The sequence below is a fragment of the Ictidomys tridecemlineatus genome, chromosome 2 (assembly GCF_052094955.1).
Source record: "Ictidomys tridecemlineatus isolate mIctTri1 chromosome 2, mIctTri1.hap1, whole genome shotgun sequence".
Classification (NCBI taxonomy): Eukaryota; Metazoa; Chordata; class Mammalia; order Rodentia; family Sciuridae; genus Ictidomys; species Ictidomys tridecemlineatus.
Window position 1 is genome coordinate 6,732,642 of NC_135478.1, and position 14,218 is coordinate 6,746,859.

Below are 14,218 nucleotides of genomic sequence, written 5' to 3' on the forward strand. Positions count from 1 at the left end.
TTAGCAAGGGGGTGAAATGTGATGAACATCATTATCCAAAGTACATATATGAAGACTCGAATTAGGTGTCAACATACTTTATATATAAACAGAGATATTAAAAAATTGTGGTATATATATGTAATAAGAATGGCAATAGAAAAAAACACAAAGTACATGTATAAAGGAATGAATTGGTGTTAATATACTCTATTTACACAAAGATATGAAAAATTGTGTTCTATATGTGTAATAAGAATTGTAATGTATTCTGCTGTCCTGTATTTAAAAAAAATAAAATCAATAAAACTATAAAAAAACAAACCCATTAATCACAATGCCCCAAATCCCAAACCACAGTAGTTTGAAGAATAAAATAGGAATATCTTTAGAGCCAAAAAAAAAAAAAAATCTGAATTGCACAAACAAAATTGCCTCAGCTTCTTTTCACAGATTGGATAATTTTCCTTTGTTTACATAATTCATTCAAAACATTTGCAGAAGAAAAAGACACAGGTTGATTTTTTTTCAAATAATAGTAAAACATCAAAGAAAGGATTTTACTACATAATAGTGATAAATGTATGATATGTTTACCCTTATTTGGACATTACACTATATATATATATATATATATATATATATATATATATATATATATGTGTGTGTGTGTGTGTGTGTGTGTGTGTGTGTGTGTGTGTATGTGTGTGTGTACCAAAACATCATATTTTAACCCATAAATATGTAAATTTTGTGTGTCAATTAAAAAAAGAAAGTGGAATTTTATATTACCATCTCTGAAACTTTGTAATGAAAATGCAGAGTACAATCAAGCTTCCTGATGAGAAGAGAAAACCCTGACTATTAAAAGATCATTTGCCTTTGTCTTCTACTTCTATGAATGCAAATAAATTATATTCCTCCTTTAAAAGATATGGATTGAGCCAGATATGGTGGTACATATGAGTAATTCCACTATAGATTGGCTGAATGGGTAACAAAGAAACATATAAACTGGATGGATGGACAACCCTCTTGCAAAATCTCATCTTACTGGTAAAGACACAAGAGATTGAGCTGGGTATGTTGGCACACACCTGTAATCCCAGGGATTTGGGATGCTGAGGCAGGAGGATGACAAGTTCAAAGCCAGCCTCAGCAACTTAGTGAGGCTCTAAGCAATTTAGGGAGACTGGGTCTTAAGATAAAAAGAGCTGGGGATGTGGCTCAGTGGTTCAGTGCTTCTGGGTTTATCCATTGAAAAGACACAAGAGATTGAAAAGGAAGGGAAAGGAAAAGCTATCCCACACCCATAGAAGCTGATGATATACGGGACTAATTATACTTATGTGGGATAAAAGAGTCATTAAGCCAAAAACTGTAAGAAAAGACAAGGAAAGTCATTCTATTATGATGGAAGAATCAACTCAGCAAATGATCAATGATTCATTCATAAAAAGAGAGCCAACACAGCACCACCCAAATATAAAAAGCAAATATTATATATATAGGGAGAGATGTACTCCAATACAGTAATAACATATCATAGCATAAGAGGAACTTCAACACCACACTTTCATCAATGAATAGATCATTCAGGCAAAGGATCAGCACAGAAACTTGTAGATTAAAACATGGCATAGAACCAGGGCACTTGCAGATATTTATAGAACCCTTTGTCCAAGAGCTACAGAATTCACATTCTTCTCCATGGCCCAGGAGACGTTCTTCAGAATAGATGATATCTTAGGCCACAAAATAAGAGCCAGAACATTTAAAAAATAGAAATCACATTTATTCTCTGTAAAAGATTGATGTCTATCAATAAGAGCAATGATACACACACATAAAAATACATACAACAAAAATGTTCTTACAAAAAGTAGAGTAGCAAAAGTTACAGGGAGGGATTGACCCAGGTTCCAGGTTACTGTGGACCCCAACCTCTGGATCTTCCTTTCAGAAACTGAATGAAAGAAAATAACTCAAATAAATATTTTGGGGATTAAATAAATTTCTTTATGTAAAATGGTGAGTACTGAACTGGTAAGCACTTGGATTTTCATTCCATTTCTCCAGGGAATACAACAAGCAAATCAAGGTGATAAACATTAATCATAAAGCAATAGTTTTTTTAAAATATGTTTTGTTTGTTGATAGAACTTTATTTGTTTGTTTGTTTGTTTGTTTATTTATGGTCCTGAAAATTGAACCCAGGGCCTCACAGATGCCAAGCAAGTGCTTTATCACTGAGCCACAACCCTAGCCCCCCCAAGCAATTTTTTTAGGACACCATCTAGCACACAATATAAGTGTCTTAAATCATGCTGAAAATCACAGGCTGGTGTGTATGAAAACATTCCAAAATTGAAATTTTAAGAACCACATATGGAGTAGAAAAGTTATAACGAAATACAGACACAGTTTAGGAGGAGAAAAAAAAAGGTATGGAAGAAAATTCATAGGTGCTTTGAGAATATAAATAACTGAACATGCCATTTTGGGGAGAAAAAGAGCTAGGATATTGACATTCACATCAACCTTAAGGGTACACACCATCCATCAAGGACAAGAGGCTGCTCTGCTGAAGATTCTCCCCAGGTTCCCTTCATATCCTTGTTTTTCAGGCTATAGATGAAGGGGTTCATCATGGGGGTGACCACAGTGTACATCACTGTCACAATTGTACTTTCCAGTGGAGAATGGGTCCCAGCAGAACCGAGGTAAACCCCAAGGCCTGTTCCAATCTACTGGTAAACAAAGAAACCAAATACATTTTCCTAATGCAGTACAGAAGGGTTGTTTTGAAACCACAGTCAACAGGTGTTTTTACATTAAAACACTAGAGTGTATTTGTGTTAAATTCGTGAACGTGCCAACACAATTCCCTCCAACTTAAAGCATTTGATATTTTTCTGAACACTTAGGGGGATTGACATATGAAAAGAGGAATTGGACTGATTATATAAGACATCAGAAATAATGACATTGTTGGTAGATGATATTGTGGACCCTAAGGTGAAATGACAAGTATAATAATATGCACTAACAAGAGATCACAGTAAGTCAAATCTGTCAATAGAAAATAGGAAACATAAGGAAAATTTCAATCAATTTTGAACAAAGTGGACAATACTTTCTGCATAATAGGTCCTCAGTGAGAAACTATGTGCTCATGTGTCATATGTCACAGAGCCTATACTTTATAGGAAAGCATGGTGACAAGTTTGGGACTCACTAGGGTATAACATTCATTGGAAAGAGGGTCTATAATCCAAAGAGTAAGAAAAGGAAACAGAATAGCTGGAAGGGACAACAGAAGCTAAAATTCTTCCAAAGTACAGGAATTCACCTCATAGACAGCACAAACAGGAGACTTCCCCAGTATCATTGTGCTAGAGGCAAAGCCCAGTACCCAGGTTCTCTCCTGTTCTCCTTCTGACTCATCAGCCTCAGTGAGACACAATGGTCCTCTCCAATGATCATCACTGAGACTTTCTCTTCTTCATGATCTGTCCCCAGGAAGCCCACAGAGGTTTGCACCGAGGCTGAGATCTACACTTGAGGGGCAACTGGGCACGTTTGTAGTTTCTGGAATCTCAAAGTTCAAATTCTCAGGGCTCCTCATTTATCATTGCATGGTCTTCCCATCCTCCAAAAATGTTCATCTCCCTTGGGGTAGCTTTGTACCCCAAGTAGGCAGAGTGGCAATTTTTCAGCCAACTTTGTGTGTATGGAGGTAACATAAGGTAAGATGGATTTGTTTCCTTTGAAGAGAAACTGTTTTAACTTTGGTTTGATTTTAGAGTCACCCGGTTTTCTTTAAGCAAGGTTAATTTTCTATAAGGAACCAAACCCAGGAACAGTCTGTCTGTGCTGTACCTCCTCAGAAGGATATTTAGAGATTTAAGGGATCATTTGGTGTTTATAATGTTATGAAGGCAAAAAAAAATGTTTTTTTCTGTTAATATTTTTCTCAATTTTAAAATCTTTCAAATTATTAGATAAAATTTTATGTGTCTATCATATATGGAATAATTATGAGAAGTATTTTATATTTTGAAATGGTTGAATCTAGAAACTTAATATAGGCATTACCGCACACAGTTATTTTCTGTGGGGAGGACACTTAACTTTTATTCAGCAGGTTTCTGTTCACCAGAAGTATATATAATTTTTATTTCTTATTTAAAAACAAAGAATACTTTTTTGGTATAAGGGTCAGCAAACATCAGCTAGCCATGTATTTTATTTTTAGGGTTAAAATTTTTATTGGTGAATATCAATTATACAAAATGGTGGGTTTTATGGTGGCATGTTTGTGCATACAGAAAAACATAAGTTGATCACTTTCAGTCCCCCACCCTATCCCCTCTCCCCCGATCTCCTTCCTCTACCTTGTCCATTATCTCTTCTAATTTAAAAGAGTCCATTTATTTATTTATGTTATTTTCCTGCTAACTTTCATGGATTAAAGAAAACATATAATACTTTTCTGAGTCTGACTTATTTTTACTCAAAATTCTGGTCTCTATTTCCATCAAATTGCTGTAAATGACCATTCAAATTTTCTTTATGGCTGAATAAGATCTCATTGTGTGTGTGTGTGTGTGTGTGTGTGTGTGTGTCCCATTTTCTTTATCCATTCATGTATTGACAGATCCTAGATGGCTGATCCCATAACTTGGCTATTGTCAATTGTACTACAATAAACATGAGTATGAACGCAATTCTGAAATATGCTGACTTCATTTCCTCTAGATAAATACCAAGGAATTGCATAACTATATCATATGATAGATCTATTTTTTAACTTTTTGAGGAATGCCTGTACTGATTTCCAGTTCTACCAACAGTGAGCAAGTACTCCCTTTTCCCCCACATCCTTGCCAGCATATGTTGTTATTTGTGTTTTGGACCCTTGCCATTTTCAACATTGTGTGGGTTCTTCATCACCTCCCCCCCTTTTTTGGTAACAGAGATTTAATCAAGGGATGCTTAACCAATGAGCCACATCCATAGCCCTTTCTATTTTTATTTTGAGGCAGATTTTCAATAAGTAGCTCAGGCCTGGCTGAGGCTGACTTTGAACTTGCAATCCTCTTGCCTCAGCCTTCTGAGAGACTGGGATTACAAGCATGCACCACTGTGCCCGGCTCATCATCCATTTTAGCAAATCCTACAGTAGTTGTTCAGAACTTTCACTGTGGAGAAATAAGATTTACCTGGAGGAGGGCTTATTAGACACAAAGATCTCCCTGACCCTGGAGTTTCTGATTGCATAGATTGGGGTGGAGGCCAAGAATACGCACTCTAACAAGCTCCCAGGTGATACTGAGCCTGCTCCTCTGGTGACAATGGGTTGAGATCCATTGTTCTCTGTGTCCCTAGAGCTTGAGTCTAGTTGAAGTTGTCCTGCACTGTTCACTTCTGCTGGTCCCCTAATCCCAGTCCTGTTGGGTGCAGTGCTTTTTCAGATGTCCCCATGGAAGACCCTGCTGCCCTGGCTCTTCCACAAGGTTTTCCCAGAAGACGCAGGGAGGCCTTCCATTCAGGGGATTCCCAGCCTCTCTTGTTGGGTTCAAAGACGCTGTGCCCTGGGACTCTGGAAGCTGACTTAAACTTTTCAAGACCTTACAAAATCCTCAGAGCACCTCATTCAATTCACTGTTCTAACAGCTTCCTGGTCTTTACTGCTCCCACAGGGTAGAAAGGGAAGCTTTCTGCAGCTTGCTTCTCCCTAAAGACAGCTGTTGGAGGCACATTTGGTTCTCCAATTGTTTGTCTCCTTTCTCTGGTCTCCCCATCCTCTTGTAGTCAACAAGCTCCTTCTCCTGGAGACTTAAAGAGATTCTTTATCTGTCTCCAAAACTGTCTCCCAGGGCCCATTAGGCTGCTGCTCTGACTGTGCTCTTCCCTTCACAGAGTTTAATTTCACAGACAGGAGTTTCTCCCTGGGGGCTGTGTTAGTGCCACAGGGGCTCCCTTAGGCTTGCCTCTGAGCGTCCTGCTGGACTGACATGAAGTCATCACTCGTGACTTTGCCACTGCACATTGCAGAGTCAGAAGACTGGCAATGCCCTTCCTCATGGTGGGGGATGGATACACAAGGTCCCTGTAGACCTCAGGGCAAACTACTGTGTCAGAAATGAAGACTTCCTGTGAGTTAGGTGAGGACAGAGTGAGCACAGGGAAAGGGGATTATCAAGTACAGCAACCTGTCAATACATGAAGCACTAACCAAAGGGATGGATGGAAAGGCCAGGAGGGGATTTCTAAGAGGCCATCACTAACTGAATAATTACACAATAATAATTTAAGTGGTGCTCACCCCTGTGTTAGATGGGTAGGGAGACTAATATGGTCTTTGGGGACTTTCTTTGAGAGACATTTAAGTCAAAGAGCATGAGGGGTTCCTGAGAATGAGAACAGCAGGGACATGGGTAGGATTCAGGCTGGGATACTCCTGCCTTTCCAACTCTCAACTCTCCACCAGGAAAATTCTCTTTCTCTGTATACAATTAATAAATGTTTCCTTCCACTAGTGCAGACCCATGAAGACCAAATTTGTACATTTGACCTTTAAGAAGTGCTCTAGTAAGCAACTCTAATCAAGTGTTCCAAGACCAACCTGAAGCTCTACATCCTCCCTGATATTTCTTTTGCTCTCAGAGCTGTACCGTCCACTTAAAATCAGTAGCTCCATCTCCCATGGACTCTGCCCTGTGTGTCTGTGCCCTCCTCCAGCCTCCACTGGGATATCAAACCATCGTCTCAGTTTGCTTATTGAACCATCCAATGATTAATTTTAACCATTTTTAGTGAAATGGGCTCTCACTATGTTGCCCAAGCTGCTTTGAAACTGTAGGCTTCAAGCAATCCTCCTACCTCAGCCTCCTGAGTAGGTGTGCACCAGCGTGCCTGGCTATCCACCAATATTTTTTGAGTGAGTTCTGTGGCCTTAAGCACAGTCACTCCATTTTACAACATCAGTTTCCCAAACTTTTTCATCATCTCAATCAAAACTCTACATCTATTAAAGGCAACCCTTCTTTCATTTCCCCCACCTCTGGTAACTCCTATTCCACTTCTATCTCCATGAATTTGAGTATTCCATGTACTCATTGGAGTAGAATCCTATAATATTCGTCTACTTGGTTATCTTAATTTTGGCATTTCAAAACTATTCCAAGAAGGGGTGGTGTTAAAAGCTCAGGAAAAGATTTTTTGAGAGGTAATCACTAACAAAATAATTACAGACAGTTCTTGAATCAAAATGGTGCTCACTGTTGTGTTGGGTGGGCTCAGAATCCATGGAGAGCTTTGGGCTTTCCTCAAGATCCACAAAGTCAGGGAGCTTTATGAGTCCTATAGATGAGAAGAACAAGTTTATGGATAGCTTTCAACTTCTTGTCTTTCTAACTCCCATCTTTCTAAGCAGGAACTTTATTATTCTATGTATAATTAATCAATTATTTTCTCCCATCAATGGAGACCAATAAAGACCCAATCAATATATTTGACCTCCAAGGTCATAGCACCTTTGGGGGGTTCTTCAAGGTCCTCGACTTCATTGTTACAAGATTATGCATGATCGTTTTGTCTTCCCTAAGATATTGCTTTTTAAATTATGGCCATATCTTGGAAAGTAATACCGTCAATCTGTCGCCCTTGGAATTGTTCTGCCTTGCTGGTTCTCAACTGAGCTTAGTTTACCCAAAATGTTGGTGCCCTACTGTCTTCAATTTCTGTCTCCACCACAGACTTCTCTCCCAAGCTCCAGACTCCAGTGGAATCTCAAACTTACCTCTCCATTTGTCTTATTTTGGTAAAATATGTGTAACAAATTTATAGTTTTTTAACCATGTTAAGGTTTTCATTGGTGCAGAGATTTGGGGGTATGACCTCAAAAGCATTAGTAGCAAGAGCAGAAGTGGATTACATGGAGCTAAAACATTTGTAATCTATGAAGGAAACACTCCAAACAGGGAAGAGAAAACTACAGAATAGGATAAAATATTTGCAAATTATACATCCAATGAGGGTTAATACAACAAATGCATGAGGAACTTTAACAACTCAACAGTAAGAAAACAGATTATCTGATTAAAAACTGGGAAAAACTCTGCATAGACATTTCTCATGAGAAGATCTACAGATGCCCACAGGTCCAAAAAGGGTGGCTCAACGTCAGTAAATAGTAGGGAAATGATCATCAAGACCACCTTGAGCCCTCACATCCCTCCGGTCACAATGGCTGTTATAAAAAAGGATAAAGGGGAGTGTTGGCAAGGACATGGAGGAAAGGGAGCCCCTCAAAACTATTCCTGGGGGTGTGTGTTAGTGCAGCCCTGAGAATGTCAGTGAGGCTGGTATGGAAACCCATATGGAGGCACATTCAAAAAGTAGAAATAGAACTCCACAAGATCCTGCAATCCCAGGACTAGGTGTGTATCCAAAGAAAACGACATCTGCATGTGCAAGACCCCTGCACCCCCTTGTTTACTGACACACTATTCACAGGAGCCAATATTTGTCGACAATCTGAGCACATATCAGTGGATGAATAAAGAAAATGTGATGTACACACACACATGGAATACTATCCAGGTATGAGAAAAGAAATCCTGTCATTTGGCACAACCCAGATGAACCTGGGGGATGTGGGATTAAGTGAAATGAGTCAGGCACAGAAAATCAATAACACAGGATTTCACATGTATGTGGAATCTAAAAATGTTGATCTCACAAAAACAAAGATCAGATTGGTGGTTAAAACATCTGGGGTGGTTAAGGGTGGTGTTGGGAAATGTTCATTAAAGGAGAGAAGATTGCAATTAATTAGGTGGAAGTCATCAGAGAAACATAATTACAGTCTGGTGACTGTAGTTAGTGGTGACATGTTGTATCTGTGAAAGACTGGATGTAGGTGTTCTCACAACAAAAATGATACTTGGTTAGATCTAGGCATTCTACTTTGTATATGTGCTTCTGAAACATGTTGTACCTGATAAATACACACAATTTTATTTGCCAATTTTTAAAAATGAACTTTGAAAAATAAGCAATAAAATTCAAAATAAATGGCTCAATTTCCTTCATAACACTGTGGACCCCAAGAGATCATAAAATCTGCAAAGAGTCTTCTTGGAGACACAGCACAGAGAGATGCTCCTAGGACGTGATCCTTGCTGAAATCAATCTTTCCTTAGGGGACACATTATGACTTTTAAATCAAGTCCAAGGAAAAAGTATTTCTCCTTGAGGAACTAAATTCATCAAGCCTACCAACAGACATAAAATGGACTGTGAATTTCCATAATGCTATATGCTTTCTCTCTCAAGGAAGATGGATTACCTGTAGAATGGACAGAATAGCAAACAATTTATTTAATGAGCTCCTCTGAGAATTTGACCCTTGAGATTCGAGGAACTGTAAACATGCCCCTGTGGACCTCACCTGTATTTCTCTGATCCAGCCTCCATGACACCCAAGCAGACTTCCCAGGAACAGATTCTGGAGAAGAGAAAGCTTCTGTAGGGGACATCAGAAAGAGTCAGCGTGTCCTCACGAGGCTGGTGGAGCCAGAAGAGGAAGAGGAAAGAACATGGGTACTGGCCTTTGCCTCTAGAATATGGATACTGGGAAGGTCCCATGTCTTCAGTCTGTGAAGGGGGATCCCTGTTCTTTGATGAAACTCAGTGCCCACTGAGACCTGCCTTTCCCAGCTCCTGTTCTGTCTCCTCCTCTCACCCTTTGAGTCTAGAGCCTCTCTCCAATAAGAGTTACTTCCTGGAGAGTCTCCAGTTTTCCCCCACTGGTTCCTATAAACGGTCTGCTCCTGTTACATTTCCTACATGCAATTGTTTACTCAATAAGTACACTCCAAAGTCACTTACACCTGAAATAGTGTTGACTTTGTTCCAAAATCCATTTTCTTTTTTTTTATTTTATACCCTGTTTACTTTTAATGAAAACTTGACTTATTGAAAGTTCTTATTAGGTCAACAGTTTTTTTTTCTTTTTTTTTTATCTCACTTTAGTGTCCCCAATGGCATGTGTCAATCATGTAATGAAAAATAGATTTTTTTTCTTCTTAAAAATATCATTGGTGCAGAAAAATTCTACATAACAGGAGGAATTGTTGTGACATCTCCACACACACACACACTCACAGAACATAATTTGATCAGTTCCATTTCTGCCTTTTCTGCTCCTCTTCCTCCTTCCTTGTCTGCTTCATTTACCTGATTGTTCTCACTTCTGTTTTCATGAGATCCTTTCCCATTTTTCTCTCTGGCTCCCACACATGAGAGAAAACATATGACCCTTGGGTTTCTGAGTCAGGCTTAACTTGCTTAACAGGATGCTCTCCAAAATTCCATTCTCCTGCAAATGATATAATTATTTCTGATATTCAACACTCAGTCCAATTGCCTTTCTTATATCACGAGTCCCTTAAAGAACTCAGGAAAGTGTCAAATGATTGATGTTGGAGCAGACTTCCTTGGCATTTGCAAGAATTTAACACAAACACTCTACTGCTCTCAAGTAACATCTCCTTTTGGCTGGTTTGAAAGCAATCCTTCTTTATTGGAAATTGTCTTTGTTTTCTTGTTTTATCCACATTTTCTGGTTCTATTAGCAGCAGTAATTACTGTTAAATTTTCTCTAATAGCCTTCTGTGTGGTGATTATGGTTATAATTTATCTACACTCACCTATTTTTGTGAACAGTTATATTTACAAACATCATTATGGAAAACTGACTTTCATTCCCAGAACTGCTATGAATTGTTCATCATGAGTTGTTCTGCTTTGTTTTGTGGTAATGCTGGGGATTGAGCCTGGGGCTTGGAGCATGCTAGCAACCTGCTGCCCTCCCATTGATCCACATCTCCAATACTTAAAAAAAAAAGAGTGCACCCTATTTAATTTTCAGACTCTGTTTTTTAATTTATGCTCAGCAATGTGAAGTTTGGGAAAGTCCTTTGTGACAAGGTTGAGAGTTTGGACTTGTGTTTTTTGTGCATCCAACATTTTTATCTGTACAACACCTGCACTGTGGCAGTCATGCAGTCCTTGGGAAGGCAGAGGGTGAGAAAAAGCTGTCACAAGGTCAGGGCCACAGATGAAGATGAAATTACCAGGGTAAAGGGACATTAGACCTGGTGCCCCTCCCCGCTTCCCCTCACTCCTGCTGTCCATCTCAATGGCCTCCAATCCCTCCCACCCAGCCCACCAGCTGATGGGCAGCTGCACCCTCTGCTCTCTTGGCCTAGAATGTATTCTTCTCCTTACTTCCTCTCTGAGCCCCACATTTCTATTTGAAAGAAGGTTCTTATAGTCATTTCTCATAAAAAATTGGTTCTTTGTGATGTTTTTGTCTTTATTAAGCTCCCATTCTGCTGATCATTTTTTAAAATCATGAAAATGTAATCATTTTCAAGACTTACATATGTCTTTAAGATTTTAGATGGTTTGTATAGAACAACCTTGAATCGTTGAAATGTAGGTCATCGAATATGTTTTGACAGTTAACTGCAATTTTGACACAATGCATACTACTCAGCAGGTGAGCCCATGAACACACACAATCACACACTCCTCACATGCAATTTCAATGGCAGGTGCCTTTGTTCTCTCCACTCATCTGTGTAGTCCCTGGAGGCATTTTTGTATGAAGGAAGGAGCCACAGGATCTTCATAACTAAAACTTCTCTGTGGAGGTCAAAAGAGGTAAGAGACCTACTTACTGTGTTGATAGTGATCACAAGTCTGGGCTTGAGGGCTGCCACAGGTTAAGAGGGATATTGATGACACATTTATCATGAAGTAAACTGTGAAATCTCACATTTATAAAATACCTTCTGCATGCCCCAGGGACTGTAGCAAAAAATGATAATCCTTATCTTACTGAATTTTCTTCTTCAGCCACACTACTTAGTGAACATTTTCAATCCCTCCTGGAGAGGTGAAGTAATTTCAGCTAAGAGAGTTTAAATTCCTTTCTCAAGATCACACATATTATAAGCAGGTGAACTCAAACTCTTTTCCAAAGTGTTTCATTCAAGAAGCCAATTTTTTTTTAAAAAAAGAATTTTTAGTTATAGATGAATGCAATATCTTTATTTTGTTTATTCATTTTTATGTGGTGCTGAAGATCAAACCTCACATGTGGCAAGTGCTCTGCCACTGAGCCACAACCCCAGCCCTTAAGAAGCCAATTTCTAAATCACAACTCTTCTATACCTTGTGGGGGGTTATAGATCCAAAGTGTTTATCCTAGAGGAGGATTTTGATAATAATCAGTAATAATTATATAAGTCACAACTTTGATTTATTGAAATTTTACCATGAAAAAAAGCATGTTTCTTTTCCACAAAGAAGTAATGATATTCATATTTAAAAAGAAGATAAATAAGGTACTGAGAACCAATTCACATTCCTAGGAAGTCTCAAGCCATATAATAAGAGTGGATCTGAAAATCCATGTTCAATCCATATTATGGAGCTAACAGAATGAACACCATGGGATAAATAATTAAGGCAATGGTCTAAAATGTCCTCACTTATTTTGGATGAGCCTTATTGCAGAAGAAAATTACTTATGTTGATTACTTCAAAGAATAGAGGTAAAATGAATGAGTGGATGATGTAAGAGAGTTCTCTGCTAAATTGAATAAAGCCAGAACAATTATACTCGTTCAACTTGGAAATGGGGTACCACTTGTTCCATCAATCACAATCATGGCAGAACTCGGTAGGGTAAAGAACATCCATCCAAGAATAATATTGTAAAGTGGTACCTACCAGAGATCCCAGGTGAGTGGTCTTTGAACGTTGCTTTTCCCCCCTCCTCTTTTACTCAGAAGATACACTAGCTACATGGAAGCAGAGAACCAGACAGTCCTATCCCACTTCCTCCTCCTGGGCCTCTCAGAGGACCCAGACCTGCAGCCCGTCCTCTTTGGACTGTTCTTGTTCATGTACCTGGTCACAGTGCTTGGGAACCTGCTCATCATCCTGGCAGTCAATTCTGACCCCCACCTCCACACCCCCATGTACTTCTTCCTCTCCAACCTGTCTTTGACTGACATCTGCTTCATCTCCACCACAGTCCCCAAGATGCTGGTGAACATCCAGGCACACAGCAAAGAAATCTCCTACACAGAATGCCTCTCTCAAATGTACTTTTATAATATTTTTCTTGGAGTGGATAATTTTTTAGTGACTCTGATGGCCTTCGACCGCTTTGTGGCCATCTGTCACCCCCTAAACTACACTGTCATCATGAACCCCCGGCTCTGTGTCCTCCTGGTGCTGCTGTCTTGGCTCATCATGTTCTGGATCGCCCTGATTCAGAATCTATTGATGAAACGACTGACCTTCTCCATGGGCACTGAAATCCCACATTTCTTCTGTGAACTGGCTCAGCTTCTCAAGGTGGCCGGCTCTGATGCCCTCATCAATAACATCTTCACCTATGTGGCATGTGCCCTGCTGGGTGTGTTTCCTATGACTGGGATCCTCTTCTCCTACTCTCAGATTGTCTCCTCCTTAATGAGGATGTCCTCCATTGAGAGCAAGTACAAAGCCTTCTCCACCTGTGGGTCCCACCTCTGTGTGGTCTCCTTGTTCTATGGAACAGGATTTGGGGTTTACCTCAGTTCTTCTGTGACCCACTCTTCCCAGGCAAGCTCCGTTGCCTCCGTGATGTACACTGTGGTCACCCCCATGCTGAACCCCTTCATCTACAGCCTGAGGAACAGGGATGTGAAGGGGGTCCTGGGGAGACTCGTCAGCAGAGCAGCCTCTTGTCGTTAATGGAACAGTGACCCCGGTGCAAAGTGGACATCGTGCTCCTAAGGCAAATGCTGAGTTTCAACATCTTAGATCTTTTTCTTTCCTAAGACACATGCTTCATTTTTTTGTATTCAGAGGCAATTGGGAGTGACTCTTGTATATATGATTTTGTTTTGTTTCTTCTCAACAACTCTAAGTAATTCCTTTTGGATATTTCTTACTTGTATCTAGCCCTTAAAATTTCATCTTTCATCAATTTGTTACAACTAATCCTAGTATCTCTACCTTGATGTTTAAAGCACTTATCATATTATGTGCAGACATGGCTTACTCAAAATTTATCCTCTTAATGACACAAGTAATATCACTGCAAAGAAATAATAAATATTAAGGTAAAGGATATTACCCTGGTTTGATCATCCCACAATGTATG

At 39.4% G+C, this 14,218-nt stretch overlaps 1 protein-coding gene across 1 annotated transcript; it reads left to right on the plus strand.

The window, feature by feature from the left end:
• The first annotated feature begins 12,867 nt into the window (after nucleotides 1-12,867).
• Nucleotides 12,868-13,806, plus strand: LOC144370760 (olfactory receptor 7D4-like). Its single transcript, XM_078031826.1, has one exon. It carries the CDS (start codon nucleotides 12,868-12,870, stop codon nucleotides 13,804-13,806), a length of 939 nt encoding a protein of 312 aa, XP_077887952.1.
• The last annotated feature ends 412 nt before the right edge of the window (nucleotides 13,807-14,218 follow it).

Excerpts from the sequence above, each read along its gene's own strand:
- LOC144370760 (XM_078031826.1), top strand. The coding sequence starts at position 12,868 with ATGGAAGCAGAGAACCAGACAGTCCTATCCCACTTCCTCCTCCTGGGC.